Source organism: Triturus cristatus, chromosome 3_2 (genome assembly GCF_964204655.1).
Source record: "Triturus cristatus chromosome 3_2, aTriCri1.1, whole genome shotgun sequence".
Taxonomy (NCBI): domain Eukaryota; kingdom Metazoa; phylum Chordata; class Amphibia; order Caudata; family Salamandridae; genus Triturus; species Triturus cristatus.
In genome coordinates, this window is record NC_140584.1 from 1043080479 (window position 1) to 1043097334 (window position 16856).

The window sequence follows — 16856 nt, forward strand, 5'->3', positions numbered from 1 at the left end:
GACTGCTAGTTTTGAAATGGTCAGTGTGAAAACTGCTGGCAGTTTTCATAAAATACTAATTTCTCTTTTTTCCCTTTTCTCTTTTTTGCGTTACTCTTTTTCAAGAATTTGTATCTTTGAAAGAACATCGCAAAAGAATGACAAGAAAGTAAAATGTATCAAGTTAAATTTATGCAGAGAAATAAGTGTTGGACAAATTGCAACAAGTAAATAGCCAGCCTTTCTAATACGATGATGTCAAGGCTTTCGTGTGGTAATAGGGACTTCCTTAATCTTGAACTATTATAATATGGTTGGGATTCAAGTACTTGTATTGAAGCCTGGCCTGCTGGAATTTGAGGGTTTCCAGTTAGGTCCAGACATTGCTCTTACTTTCAAATAACTCTCCACATGCTCTGTATACACACAGAATCAATCTGTGGTATCATGGTGACTGTTTGCAAGTAGATATGATGTAATCTAGGGCTTGTAGACTAACTCCAGAAGCAACAAATTGGGCCCACAGTGCAGGGGCGGCTCCTACGCTAGGGCGGAGGAGCGTTGCCCCACTGCTTTCTCGCAGTGCAAGAAGCAGAAACATAAAATGGTAATAACTTTCAGTTATTACCATTTTATTTTTGGTTGCGGGTGGGTGGGGCTACTCTCCGAGCAGGGCAGGGGAGGAGTGGTGTGCCCACTCCTGAGTGCGTAAAGACTATTTGGTCGGCGCTCTGGGGCCGCCCAAACCAGTCATGCACACTGTGTCCGTCTCCATGCTGATTAATTATAATTAATATTATTAAATTAAACCCCAGCATGACACCTCCCCAGCCCCCCAGCCCTCCCCCGTCATGCCGGCTGTGACTGCTGCAGTGGCCCCCCCGAAAGCACCCTTGGCCTACCCAAATAAAAATTCCTGGAGCTGGGCCTGGTCAGGCGCCTCTCTGGCTGTTTCAGCAGACCGATCTTATGCCCCATGGAACCCTGCTTCTAGCAGATCTTCGTGACGGCAGACGGAGAAGCGCACGACACGTCCTATTCCCCCACCATCTGAGCCACGCCCCCTGTGTCCTTTATCAACTCTTATTAATGAATAACAAGTATACTCTGTCTCAATAACACTATAACTGCACCTACTAGAAAGAAATATTGTAGCTACTGCTGTTTCCCCTCACTTCAGTTCCTGTAATGTATTTTTTAATTTCACTACTGTACAGAGAATTGCTCTATTTTACCGGGGTCTGCTCTCTTGATCCATGGATTCAGGTTTAATAGGATGAGTGGCTGAATTTGTATACTACTGATTTAACCACCATGTTTATTGGGGATGTGTGTTTTAAACCGTTCACTTCTTATGAATGATAATAAGGTTCCAATGGCGGAGAAGAAACCCTTAGTTGCCTAGACTCCTAGAACTTTACCACAGGTATTCTCATTCAGTTCATGAACAGCCCTCTGTCCTCCTTCACAGATAGTGACAAAAAAGTGGAAAATGAATACTTATGAAAACTCACATTTCGATGGCTTGTGATAATGAACTGAGAGCAACTGACTGATCTGTATTCTGTAATTCTGTAGCCGTCTACAGTGTAGAATCCTCTGTTAAGAAGCTACTGCGTAAGAAGGCACGTTTTGTGTTTTCCTAGTCACAGGAAAAATTTAAGGTTTTATTTCTGGTAAAGGAAAATACATTATTTTATTTCTTTAAAATAGGCAATGTTAAAATATGTAAAATAATGTGTCTGCAAGAGGTTGCCCTTTGGAGTGTTTCCTGATCTGTGAACATACAGAGACGCCCTATGTTAATGAATATAATAAAGATATCAAAAGTGGAGAGCTAGTATTACAGCTAAATATTATTTTCTTTTGACCACCCCGCTTGCATGATACACCACACTCCAAAGGATAACTTCAACGTCAGTCAAGCTTGGAGAAACGTTAGGAACGTACAATTTTCATATTTGATACGAGTTATCATCATTGGGCCTAAAGTGTACATAATGTACTTCACTGTTTTTTCTTCATGTGCAGGACAAGTAACCATCGGCCAGCTTCATCGCTCTTTTCGCCGAGAGAATCTTGCCCCGTATTCCTACATGTCACCTTCATCGCACAACCACGGCTCGTTTCCACTAAAAGCCCTGGACCGCACCCCTATTCCGCCCCGCACCTGGCAGAGCTCACTCGGGATGGAAGTGCCAAGCTACTCCGACAAAAGCATCCCATTTCCTGTTCTGCAGAGATTTCCAACTGAGGTGACATACACATTGCAGCCGACAGCAACTTCCGTCCATGTCCAACAAGGACCCCAAACCATGACCAGTTCCTCACAGAAGTACAGTAGTTACACGCCGTCTGCAGCACAGTACTCGCCAGCCTACTATCCCACAGGTATGTAGGCATTACCTATATAGGGGGCTATGGGCAGCATTTCAATTCTAACATATGGAGATGGCAGATGGATCTAAATAAAATAATATTCTTCTGAAGGTACCAGTGGGTTGCGAGGTACCCTGGGCTCTAATATGCCCAAGTGAATGGAAGTTTCCATGGGATAGAGAAAGTGCAACAGGCTTAGGTTTACTGGAGCGAGTGCAGGTCATACCTGATTAGAGATCAGAGGATTGTAGGTGTGCATGAATCCGAACCCAGAGGCCTGTGTGGAATCATAATGAAAAGAACACAACTTCTAGGGAAGGAACACATGTTTAGCAACTACTATAAATGAATACAGGCATGGAATGGACTACATACATGAGAGATACCAGGAACTTTGACCATGTTGTTTGAGTGAGAGAGCAACTGTGGTAAGAATGCAGAGTGCTTGTTTTAGAGTTATTAAAACACTTGGAAGGTATAAAACATTTACATTGTTAATATGTAAATATACTTTAGACATTGGAAGATGCTATAAACTTCCAAAAATAATAGGGGTTTGTACAGACGTTTATAGTTGCTTGGTAAGAGAAATGGACTTCTGGGCTAATGTCATTAGAATTCACACCCCTTGTATTCCAGATAGAACACACCTTCCATAGATTGCAACAGAAACCTGCAGATGACTGAAGTAGCTTTTTTGGTTTGATGGTTATGCTGTGCAGTCGATGGGTCCATTTTAGAGTTTGGCTTGGAGAGTACGCCACAAAGTGACAGAATTCTCTGTTGTATTCCAAACTCCTGGTTTTCTGCACTGTTGAAAGTTGGGTGAACCGCCCGGTTTCCGATGATGGAGGCTTCGCTTGCTCCGATGGTGGAAACCATTGACTCATGGCTCAACTGACATGGGCCATTGGTTACATTACTTCACACCGTCTGCCCTATTTAAGGTGGAAGTTCAGACGTACAATTTTACTGTTTGGGAAAAACACATGTTGGGAAAGAACCTACAGCATATTAGGTACATTTATTTTTTGTGTTTCAAAAACCAACTCCCACTTGAAGAGTTTTCTTTTGAAAAACAGAAAAAGCTTGCTGTGCTGGGTACTGAAAAAAATGCCCACACAGCAAAACTTCAGTGAGGGCAGATATCTGTAAATATGGCAGTCCGCCTAGAAAGTAGAGTCCTTCAGTCCACTCCTGGCTGAATGGAGTGCAGCTCGCCAAACTTTGAATACTCCCTTTCATTTGCTAATATTTGTGTTGTTCTTTCCTAGCTGTGCTTCAGTGCTGCTCGCCTCCTCCTCACATGGAACCACTGACTCCCTGTGTTACTCCATCCGTCTCATCATACCAACATTGCAGCTTTTATCAGGTGAGTGCAATATCTTCTGTTCAAGGTAATCCTTAGAAAAACATCAGTGAACATTGCCATCTCAACCATTGATGGAGGCTAACGCAACTAATCCTCATCACAGAAAGGAAGCAGGACACTTGAAAGAAATAATAGGCAGGGTTGTTACATAGCTATCTCTCCTCTTTGCAATTCTTCTGAAACTTTTGACAGAATAGCAAGAGGTAAAAAAATCTCCCCAGACATCCCTGTTCAATTTTCCTCTATGGGATACTCACTATTAGTCATAAACATTGAATAGCCCAACTACATGGGAGATTTCTCAACACTTTATAACAATATGTATAATCTTTGTTCATTAAAAAGACAAGTTAGAAATAAAATGCATTTGTACAGCACAGCCTAATATACAAGCTATATTGACTGAATGTCTTTTACTTTTTTTAATTGAAATGGAAGTCCGTTTTACTCAAAATTGTCACTTGGGAGTAGCCAGGTGATAGTTATCATATTCAAGAACATTTTTGGTAATGTAAAGCAATAAAGAACAAGCATTTGCGGTGCTATAGGTCTCGATTTTGCGAGGATTTGAGCTATTGGCATTTTAAATGACAATGCCTTTTATTTATGTGTTTTGAAAACCTGCAAACGATGCTTAAAGACACACTTTACGAGAAGAAAGGCAGGCAGTAACTGCGCCTCTTTAATTGGTAGCCTTGCTTCTCGTAAGCAAGGACTATAAGTACAAAGGGCGCTTTCACACACTGCTTGCAGGTTTTCAAGACACCTAAAGAAAAGGCATTGTCATTTATGGTGCCAATAGCTCAAACTCTAGCACATGCAAGACCTATTGCATTGCAAATGCTTGTTAATTTTACGAAGAATTTGGGGAATAAGCCCCTCCCTGACGTTTTACACATCTAAGCAGCAAAAACATAGCATCGCCATTGGCACCCCTCAGTCCCCCCTCCAACAAAATACATTACCCAATAATAACACACACACAGACTGTTTGATTGGGTACAAAATGCTGCAGGTTTATTACATACACCGTTATGTAATAGGTGGGTTATCTTAAGGGCGATCCAAAGGCAGGCAACCAACTGGGCCGCCTGCCTGCCTGATGAGCCGGGCAGCACTGGGGCAAACCCCGCCTTTGCGGCTGTCCAAGTGATTCTCTTACAGGATCACGTGACCGTTGGTAACTTCTACTCACACCCCTTCCCGGGGCAGAGCGTCGCATAGCAAACCCCCGGTTGTTCAGGCCCACAACCGCCCGAAGGACTAGCGGGGCGCCGACACGGCTTCCAGGACCCTCCCATGAGGCTCCTCGGATTTGGCTCTGGCACCCCCTATGGTGCCGCGCAGAGGTACCCTCGGTACCGGCCTGCTTCCAGATCGCCCTGTAACTCCGCCTGCAACGAAAAAAGGAAACATTATAATATTCTCACCCCCACCTGCCATCACCACGCCGGGTAAGCAGTAGGGAGGGATGCGGCGTGCGAGGCGAACAAGAGGTCGCCAGCATGGTGGGGGAAGGCTATATAGCCTCCCCCTTCGCCCAAAGGAGCCCCGGAAGTGACGCCCATCGCGTCACTTCCGGGCAGGAAAGAGGAGGGGGACACCGGCCGGAGTCCCTGCCCCCAGGAAGGGGGGGCAGGGAGGGGTGACTGATGCCCAGGGGACACTAGGGCGCCGACCGCTCTAATGGCCCCCTTGGGGGGGCCGCGGTCAGCGGCAAAGACTATAGCAACATATGGGGCAGCAGTGTGGGTTTGATAGTCATAGACCCCCTACAACGAGAGGAGGATGCTTTTACCTAAAGATTACTATCAATGCCCCAAAGTTGATCGATTTACATTTGCTATAGTGAGTTGGGGCTCCCGTATATTAGTGATCAAATTTGCCTAGCCCCACTGTTACTGTGGCACTCCATTTGGAGGAGGGAGACGGTCAGGGCCGGACTGGCCGTAGCGGGCACCGGGCAATCCCCCGGTGCGCCGCACGGGTGGGGGCCGGTTTTGGGCCCTTGGGGGCCGTTTTTGTTACAGGGCCTTTTTTGCAGCATAGCTGCAAAATCGGCCCTGTAACAAAATCGGCCGAAAACCGACCCTGGCAAAGAGCTCGGCGGCACCCCAAGCCCCAGGGAAGCCTGCCGAGCACTTTGCCAGGGCCGGTTTTGGTTCCCAGTGCGGCCCTGGAGACGGTCCCTTTTAACCAGGAAGTATTACGACACTGTCTAAAATTGAATCTGCTAAAAAGATACCCTGAATAAGATATGTTGGTTTCACAGTGGCAAAGTTGGGTTTGCGTGAATTATTTGATAGCCCCACAGAGTGTGCTGTCTTTCCTTAAACTAGATTGAAACAGATTTTTTCTGGCAGATGTTGCTGCCATTACATAAATGGACTATAAAAACAGAAGGAGTGTTAGTGTATATAATGTCTCCAACAGTAACTTCCGATTCACATTTTGTTTTGCCTTTTGTGCATAATTTGCAGCATCGTTTTATTCTGGTTAGTTTCCGTTTATATTTTATACCACTTACGTTGGGATTTCTGGCACAAAATTATTTCCCTTTGCCCTTGTGATGGTGTATCTGTCCAGTCAGTTCAGCACATATATTATTCGTTTGCTCGTTCTACTCTCATCAAAGGAAAATAATAATAGCTCCTTACTTGTGCAGCACTAACTTTACTCATTATAGGCTAACACTGTTACATTTCCAACAGCTTGAGAATCTTTTGGTGTGCTATTTACTTGGTACTCTGCTTTGGTCTGCCGTGAAATGCAGGAAAGAACTTTAGACCTATGGAGCGGGAATGTGCGTCCTCAGATTGCGACTTTTGATCGGTTCCTGGGAAGCCGAAATGAACTGTTTCCAATTAATTATAATTTCCTTTCTTGCATTATGGTTAGGAAAAAACAATATGTACAAAGTAGTCCAAATAGATGACTATATATTGCTCAGCCAAATGTTTTAATGTAACTTATAGGGCTATTGCCTGTAGCCCCTGAACACTAGATCAATATTTTATGAGGATTAATTAATTACACAGGTAGTGTAAAAGTTGTCAGACTTAGAAGGACTGTGTTTTACTCGTTTTAAGTTGTTTTGTCATCTAGTATGCATTTTACCTTTGATTGTTTTAAGAAATACAGAATTGGCAATATGTTTGTATTAATTACGATATATGCATTTTTTATGCAGCGGAAACAATACGAAATACATTTTGTAAAAAAGAAGTACTGAGACATGGATGAACCCAATATTTCGTTAGAGCAGTATTATGTTATTTTGTAAATAGAAATAAAAAACATTCAATCATTTTGATAGGTTTTTCGACATTAAAAGGTTACAAACAGTATACGGTATATTGCTGACATCTTATTGCATTTAAGCTCTGGAACAGATCTACCTAAAGGAGCATCGAAGGCTAGATGTTAAGGTCTGCCATTTGCCACATCTTTTCCTAAATAGTATACACTGGGGCTGTCCAAAATAGTGGCCTCTGAGCTGGATTCACACCAGTTTTTCATAACAACCACTGAGTATGTCAGTGATTTTCATCGAGACTCATTATGTGTAAATTTATCTTCTGTGGTTTTCCGAACAATCTGACGTAGGCCCGGCCCTCCAGAGCCTACGCTCGACACTCTTGGAGACATTGTCCACCTTCATGTTATAGGTTCAACACTCAATCATCGGATATAACTGAGGGTAACATGAAATGAATTGGGATGAAATGACACCGAGATAATTCATGTGTCCTTGTACTTTGAATGCACATCAGCACATATTACAAGAGGGCGTGAAATACTGATCAGCGGAAAATAAAAGTGTCTTCCTAAATTAGTATTACTAGTTTTGCAGTAATTGCGTATGTGATATTACCACATTCAAACTTACAACAAATGATAATAAGGTTAACCCCACCCAGTGAAACCAGGTGAAATTTGCCCCTGCAAAATGGTCAGGAATTCAAGAATGACAAGCATAAATTGGTGCAGTAAATTACCAGTAAATAAAGTATCATCAGTACCGGTTCCAGTATTACCATAAGCATTATCATGACTGGTATGATTCAGGCACCTGACTAGGAAGTTCTGTGCTGCTCCTGTATGCTTAAGGCTTGCTATATCTCTAAAGTAGATGGGATAACAATCCAATCCCTTTCTTATGTGAATCATATGCTTAGACCTAAGCCCAAGTGGGCTACAATGGGGATTTACCAATGCCCTCGGGCTTTAGTGCAAAAATTTATAGTTATGCACCAATCTTCAAAAACAAATACGATTTTCTGGTATGGACTTGAACAGATTTTACATGTTCTCAGGTCAAGAAGTATTAGAGCATTCTAAATAAGCAATTGAATGTATGAAACCACCACAATTTAACATGAACCATGGAAAACGTTCCTTCATATATGAAAATGTGCATTCTTGCTGAAAATGAAACTGTGTTAAGGCCCTTGAAATTTGGAACCCCTCAGGATCTCTTTAAGGGGGCTGGTACCCACTCCAGCATTGTGTCTTCTTTTCATACTGCAGGCACAATTGGTCAGCAACTGGTCTCAAAGCCGAACTGTGTCCTGCTAACCACAGACTTCCAGAACATCAGGTGGCTTTATTCACTGGACTTGAGTGAGATCCATGCTCCAGTTTTTCTTTGTGGGTTTTTGAACTGCGTTTTGTTGGGATCTGAACTGAGTTGGTTATCCTTGCACCCGGAGCTCCAGCCATACTAGGGCACTGAACAAATATATCTAGCTGGATACATTGCTTCTCATCGTCTGGTCCTCTCTCCCATCCTCTGTCCAGCAGACCACTTGAGAGTTATCAAACAAGACCCAGGAATTCCTGTAGGCATCTATAACACCAAAAAGCTTCCCTTTGATTAAACACTGCCCATATGCAGGGACAACGTTTTTATGAGACAGTGGAGGGCAAAATGATCTGGCAGCGATGACTAAATACAGCAACAAAAGGTAAATTATACAGCATAATGATTTCAAGAGACAGTGGAGGGCAAAATGATGTGGCAAGAATGACTAAATACAGCAACAAACCATATTAATACAGCATAACGAGGCATATTTTGTGGCAGTATTATTTTGCTATTTTGTCATTCTCACATATTGTCTGGTCAAAGGTTTCATTCTTCTTAGCACATGTTCGACACCGGAATGCATCAATCAACAACCTAAAGGTGACCAGTTAACCTTTATAAATAATCTGCCAGTGCACTCCACCACACCTGACACTTTTCAAAGTAACTGTAGGAGAGTAGGGTCTGCTTTCTATGTTCACCCCCACTTTTTGCTTTTGCTTTACTGGTTTTCGACTTAGATGTGGCTGTGGGCCTGCTAATCAGACCCACAGCCCTGCTGTTCTCTCTCTAAATTGATACTATGTACTTTAGGTGCATAACCCATTTGGATAGGATCACCTTATTGGCCCCTGTACAGTGTACCTTAGGTACCCAGGGCATAGGTGTACCCTAGGCCTACCAGGGGCTGCAGCATGTATTATGCCACCCCTGGCCTTCCATTTTGACACAACTGGCTGATCACTCAGCTGGGGCAAGGTCGTGTAATCACTCCTTGCTTAGGTGTAGTATTCCTATACCTAACTTACATATAGACACATGTGTACCTATCAGCCCCTCCTATGGCAGGCCTTAACAATCCTGGAGGCAGAGTGCTTGGTAACATGTGAGATGGTGCTCTAGCATGAGCTGAGCCTGTCTGCAGCTTTCGGAACCATGTCCTTATAGCTGTTCTATGAAATAGCCTACCATATACTCTTAAAGTGCCTTATAATCTTAAACGGTTATGGTAACTATGGTTTGGCTTTATCAAAACATGTCGTGTAAGGTGTCTAACACTTTGGAATAATACCCCCATCCCATTTCTGGGGATGAGGATATTATCCCTCCCTTCTAGAGGGAGAAGACATGTTGTAACCTACTTACCCGGTTAAAGTTAACCAGAGCCCCAGCATCACAAAATGGATGCTGCTGCCACAGACACGAGTCTGACCTCCTGCTGCTGGGAGTGATCCCAGCAAGGGAGGCTTGGACAATGGGTTTCCTGCCTTGGGAGGTGCGAGCACCACCCCAGACAGGCCTTAGTGTATTGGGGCACGGAGGGATGAAAAGAATGAGACATGCCTGGGGCACACAAGGTGTCCCGTGCATAGTCCAGTTCAAACCGGTGCTGGGGCACTCCAGCCCCAGTCCTGGCGCGAAACTGGACAAAAGGAAGGGGGTGTAACCACCCCCCTCCCAGGTCCCACCCATAAGGCATGACCTAGCAGGCAACCCAGCCCCCCAGATTAGTATAAGAGTGGTAGCTGGGCCCCAGGAGATTAGATTATCCTGAACCTGCAACTTGAACAGAAACTCTGGACCTTCGACATTCGACGAAAGAAGAAGACTGAAGAATCTCCCTTGTGGCCAAGAAGTGGCTACCCTGTGCAAACAGGCACCATCAAGAGACTACCCTTTGCTTTGCTGAAGTTCTACGAGGGACCGACTGTAGAGCCCGACCAGAGCCTTGACTTCCAGACTTCTCCGCCCCTGATCCACATCCACAGCCGAGCTGAGATCCGTGGAGGCGACGAGAGACGTGGGACCGGCTACCTGGGAAAAGTGGCGAGTATCTTCCAGCGCAGCTTCTGAGGCACCCTCGAAGTTGTGTACCGGGGATTGAGAAGCCCCAACCCCAAGCACCATCTGCACCGAAGATCAGCCCCCCACACTCCACGAGTCCTGCGTGGGGCCCTTCTGCATTTTTCTGCTTGCCGCGTCTGTCCGGTTGCTTGCCCGTTAGCTAGTGGCCTTTGTGACGACGCACCCTGAAATCTTCACTGCTGGTTTGGCTCCTCCAGACTGGCTCCCGCTTCCTTGCAAAAGAGAAGCACCCCAGACCTTCCTGGTCTGCACCAGAACCAAGTCCTCCGTTCTTCGTGGGTTCCGCTTGCCAAGGCTTGGTGAGTCCTAGTTCGACTTCGACGCCGCCGACAGCAAGAGCCTTCGTGGGACAGCTCGCCTCCTGGTCCTGGTCGTCCTCGACGCCTCCTGGTACCCGTGGCTGCAGCGACAAGCTTCACCTTTCACCTGCAATCTTCACGACATCGCCTGGTTCCTTCCCTGGTTCCACGTGGTCACTGGCTAGTGACCTTGACTCTGTCCCTTCTGCTTGCAGGTATCCTCTCTTCTTGATCCCAGCCTTGGGATCCACCGGACACTCTTCACTGACTGCCTGTCAGCAACTTTCCTTCAGGCATCCATAGAAGTCCACGACGAAACCCGACGCAAGTTCACACCTATGCACCCGCAGCCCGTGGGCTAGGTAACTTGGGTACTTCGGTGCTCACAAGGGTAGTGACTATCCTAGGGTCTAGTTTCCGAGTCTCGACTCTCTAGCTGCTTCAGAAGTGTCCTTAAACTGTTAATTTCTAACTGCTAGTAATTCTATCGACTTTTACGCATTACGCGTGAGTGTTTCCACTCTGCACCTGAATCCCGTGGGCCTCCCACTTCCTAACTGTTGCTAGTGTAGTGTAGCCCCAGCGATTCCCTAGGCCTAGGCCTATCCTATTTCCGTGACAGTGGTCCTTATACCACTTCTTTAGTATATGGTTTGCGTGGCCCCTAGGGCCTAACTGTATTACTTACCTGTGTGACTTAATGTATGCTTAAATAAGACTGTGTTGTACTTACCTCTAATCTCATAAAGAGTGCTGAGGGTTTGACTAGAATAAATACACTTTATTTTATATATATCTGTTGTGGTGTCCTTTCATTTGGTATTCAAGGGATTATATATGGTATCACAGCTGGCTTCACATGCCATTCAGAGTTTAGCCTAAGACTGCTCTTGTCCATGCTACCACTAGGATAGCTGGTCTATAAGGTTGACTTTACAACCAATCACCATAAGGGTTGTTTGGACTGATATAAGGTGTACACTAGAACTAGTGACATCATACATCAGGCCAACTTCTCACAGTAACCTTTAATATTTATGAGCTAGACAATGATTCGCAGAAGTCGGCAGTTTGCGCATTAGATACTACATCTTGGGTTTTGTGTCAAAAGCCCTTATTGAATATGTCTCTTTACTCCAGACGTGTTTACAACGTGTGCCATTACGCCACATTTTTTACTCTGCATAATCTTTTACAATGCAGGTGTTTACAACACATTATCCATTACAACGCAATTTACTATTCTAACTCGGCAGCTGCGTTGTAATGGGGAATGCTTTGCAATGGTTTGCAGTGTAAAGACCTACGTTGTAAATGTTGTTGCGGAGTAAAAAATGAGGGGTAACGGACTACGTTGTAACGCAGTCGTTGTAAAGGATGTTTACCGTCCTTATTTCATAATTGTACTGGAAACACAATGGTAGCAGAGGAAAATGCCTCTTACAGTGTGCCAGGAGAAATATGCCAGGAGAATGCTGTGCAGTGAGAGAAGGATACTCCGTTGATTACTGTGCCAAGATATATATGAGGTGTGATATTATGCCAAGAGAACTATGCCCCCAAAATATAATGGGAATTGATTAATGCCCAAACAGAGTTTGTGTCTTCCAACTCCCATTCCTCAGCGGTGGGACAGGCTCAAGGACAACGCCGGGTTGATGATGAACAACCCGCCTGCAATTTTATATAGCGCGAACTTGACCTGAAGGTATCAGAACGCTTTACGTGAGCACTAGTTCCATTACGGTCGGACCCATTCATTTTAGTAGGCACGTGGAGGTTAAGTAATTTGTGCAGCATCACAGAATGTTGAACCGACGCCGAGACTCAAATCTGGATCCCCAGCTAAAAAGGGAGACGCTCGGGCCGCAATGCCCCTTGCCTAGCACTGAAGGCAGCTGTGGTAATCTTATTCTTCTTTTATGTTCATCTTCGAATTAGAGTCATCCATGTTATAGATGCATTGTTTATGTCATTTGGAATTGTATGATGTAAGTAGGAACTCACTGATGCAGGAGCTTAGGTTTGAATACGAGCAGGAGCGGTTGGAGTTTGCCTTGGCTGGATGCCTTAGCTCTTGCACCAGTGGGTCCTTTCATGGCACTTAAATAAACCTTCATTTTGTTATAATTCAGCTGACTCTATCGCTTCTTTACAATGGCGACGAGTTGCTAGTGCCGACCCATTGTGCTTTATTTTTTCAGGAAGATTTTTTTTTAAATAGACTGCCTTCCGTCTACTTTTCTCTCAAGAGATGATTTTTTGGTGATTATCTCAAATATCGGAGTTTGCTGCCCTCGCCTCCATTTTGATTCAGTGTACAATAATTTAAGTTATCCAGTATTGGGGTATCTTTCATAGATTCACATGCCTAAATCATTCCCCGTCGCCGAGGCGGGAGTCCCACGGTAAAATACAAAAGCAGTGCCTAAGTAAACAATAGTAGTAGGCTAAAAGAAAGCCAGAGGCCTAAAACTTAGTAGCCTATCTACATCATTATACGAAAAGAACTAAAAAATAGTTCTAGCCAATCAGCTACCAGCACCCTCTAGAACCCTCACAGCAGAGGCAGTTCTCCTAAGATTTTCACCGCACGTCGTGTGGAAGGGAGGCTCCCTGAGTGCCTACTCAGTTTCTTCACCTTTTCTTCAATATGTCTGACAAGAAAGCTCTTTTCAGACCCTGCAGGACCTGTGAAAAGAAGAGGGTCCATGTGGATGACCAACATAAAGATTGTATATACTGTCTACATCCTAAGCATGTTGCTAAGGATTGTAGAATTTGCCGGACCTTCCCTGCTAAAACCTTAAGGGACAGGGAGGCAAGGTTGCTGTTATGGCTAAAATCTTCCTCGGCTGAGGAGGATGACAGGGCCTCGACGTCTTGCAAAAGGGCTAGATCGCTTGATAGCTCTTCCAGTGAGGAAAGAAAGCATCACAGGGCCTCTCATGAAGCCTCTGACCATTCACAGAGGTCACAAATGTTATCCTCTGGGTCATCGCTGTCTTCGCAATCTGAGGTATCCAAAAGATCTTCAACGTCTAGAACCATGAGTAAAACCCAGATTAAGACTCTAACACTGGTTTCTTCTCATACGGTTTCTGTGACTTCTGCTGCCCCTCTGTCGACGGCTACAGTCTCCACTACGGCTATTTCTTCACCTATTGTGTCTTCTAAGATATCTACTATTTCTAAGAAGCCTGTTTTAAAAGACTCGTCGACGAAAAGTTCATTTTCTAAGTCTCGAGCTCATCGGCGAAAGTCCCATCGACGACGATGGCGTCGCCGACGAAGATTCCATCGACGACGAGCTCATCGACGGTGAAGAGCTTATCAACGAAGACCCCGTCGACGACGAAGACCCCGTCGACAACGAAGACCCTGTCGACGACAAAGAGCCCGTCGACGACGAAGAGCCCGTCGACGACGACGATCCCGTCGACGACAAAGAGCCCGTCGACGACGAAGAGCCCGTCGACGACGAAGAGCCCGTCGACGATGATGATCCCGTCGACGTAGACGATCCCGTCAACGATCCCGTCGACGACCAGCCCGTCGACGAAGGATACATCGACGACCATTCCGTCGACGACGAAGAGCCCATCAACGAGAAGTTTATTAAAGGCGATTCCACCAGTTTCTCAGACTACGCCTGTCTCTTATACTCATTTTCAATTAAAGACTTTCCATAGGCAGGATTACAGCAAGATATCTCCTCTACTACCATCTCATATCTTAGAGACCTATGTAGAGGATGAAGACTTTGATGAAGAAGATGATGAGGGTCCGTTTGGCATAGGGCGGCACCCTTCGGAACTTCATATAAAATGCCAAGACGAAGATGAGGAAGAGGATTACCAGGAGCACTTTTACCAGGAAGGCCTCTCTCCACCACATGACAGACATCTCAGAAGGGATTGTGATCATAGGGAAACGAGTCATCTCCCTCCTACACTCATACAGGATCTTAAGGCCATGTTGGCGGATTACCGCCAACGGTTTCCCCCACAACAGGCTGTCCCTGACTTACAACCTTCTGAAGAGTCACACTCACTACTGCAGAAGGAAATACCGAGTTCACTGCCTCATCCTTCTGGCTCGGGGCCACAATCACACAATAATACCACTTCCTCTGATGAGGAAGAGATCAAAGAGGGTGAAGTGCCGGATAAAGACACGACTCTGGATCCTTGGGATGACTATATCATACCAATGCCTTCTCCACCCATTCCTCAGCCTTCGGATTCTCCTCCTGAGGATATTGGCGGCTTTCATAACCTGATGCAACGTGCCGCAACCAGATTTCAATTGTCAGTCACAGTGGAACATACGGATTGCTTCCTGCATGACTTTAAAGAAGAGCACAGAAAAATCACCAGAGCGATCCCCATCATTGATTATATCTGGAATGAGGGGATAAAAATTATGAAAAAACCTGCCTCCATTCCGGCTGTCCTCCCTCGCATTGACAAAAAATACCGTGCTCCTCCGGAAACTCCATCTTGTCTAATTGGTCATCCCCGACCAGATTCCGTTATATCACAAGCCACCCAACAAAGATCCAAAAATCCAGCTACGCCGATATCAACGCCACCGGATAAGGAAGGACGGAGATTAGTCCTTATTGGTCAAAAGTTCTCTACTATGGCGGCAACCTCCATTAAAGCAGCAAATTCTTTGGCCATACTCGGCCGTTATGACCGCCAGATGTGGTCAGAGTTGTCGTAATTTATAGATCTCATTCCTGAGGAACGTAAACAAGATGCAAGGAAGATACTTTTGGAGGGAGAACGAGTCGCATCCGAGATCATAGACTGCGCTCTGGACATTGCTAACACCAACTTTAGGCAACTTGCCGGTGCTGCAGTACTTAGATGCCAAGGATGGCTTAAAGCAACATCTTTCAGGCCAGAGGTACAAGCAAAAATTATAGACATGGCCTATGATGGTGAGTCCTTATTCGGGAAACATATAGATGAGGCCCTCCTCGCGATTAAGACAGATACAGATACGGCTAAATCATTGGCGGCTCTCCAATATAGGCGTGGATCTTTCCGTGGTGCAAGAGGTCGTGGCTTTCCATCAAGAAGAGGGTATCAAAATCAACAAAATAGACAATATCAAACACAGTATAGACAGACTTACGGGCGATCATCTTACAGGCAATCTTCCTCGAGTAGTTTCTCTCGCCAGGGCGGACGAAAGCGATCGAACAATCAGGGTCGCGATGCCAACAGAAAACAATGATTTACGCAGGACGCCAGTCATCCCTCCCTCCCTCCCCGTGGGCGCCAAAATTTCATCTTTTGCACACAAGTGGGAACAGATCACCTCGGATCGATGGGTTCTTGACCTAGTCAGCAACGGTCACATCCTGGAATTCTTAAAACAACCACTTACTACCCCGCCCCGGGGTCCCCCTTCCCCTTGTCTTCACTTACTGTTCAAAGAAGCCTTAAAAATACAAGAATGCAATAGAAAAGGTTCCATCATCTCAAAAGGGAACTGGGTTCTATTCTCGTTTTTTCCTCATCAATAAAAAGTCAGGAGAGTGGCGCCCGATTCTGGCCCTCCGCAAACTCAATAAATTTCTGAAGAAACAAAGTTTCAGGATGGTTACGCTGGCCGAAGTTTTGAGCTGCCTCAACAAAGGGGATTTTATGGCTTCTCTGGATCTGGAGGACGCGTACTTTCACATCCCTATACATCCCAAGCATCGCAAATACCTACGATTCACAGTGGCTGGCGTCCACTATCAGTTCAAGGTCCTTCCGTTTGGACTGAAATCGGCACCAAGGATCTTCATGAAATGTCTCGCACCAGTGGCAGCGACTCTAAGGTCTCAAGGAATACAAGTTTTCCCTTATTTACACAACTGGTTGCTCAAAGGTCCTTCAAAGCAGGCAGCCGAGGAGGCTGTTTCAGCATGCCTATGTCTATTTTCAACTCTAGGCCTCACTCTCAACGAAAGCAAATCTCAACTGCATCCTCTTCAGCTGATTCCTTTTCTGGGAGCGATGCTAGACACCATACGGTGCAAAGCATTCTTGTCAAAGGACCGTCAGCTGTCTACAAAAATTGGCAATATCAATCGCAAAAAGAAAGTCAGTTTCTGTCCGGATGTTCGCGTCTCTTCTGGGGATGTGCTCATCTG

At 45.2% G+C, this 16856-nt stretch overlaps 1 protein-coding gene across 1 annotated transcript in view; it reads left to right on the plus strand.

The window, feature by feature from the left end:
• Positions 1 to 16856, plus strand: part of HSF5 (heat shock transcription factor 5) — a 1208320-nt gene that overhangs the window by 517843 nt on the left and 673621 nt on the right. Inside the window, exons 2-3 of the mRNA XM_085649733.1 lie at positions 2011 to 2370; positions 3633 to 3730. Of these exons, the coding sequence (XP_085505859.1) occupies positions 2011 to 2370; positions 3633 to 3730 (458 nt within the window). The remainder of the gene's footprint in view (positions 1 to 2010; positions 2371 to 3632; positions 3731 to 16856) is intronic.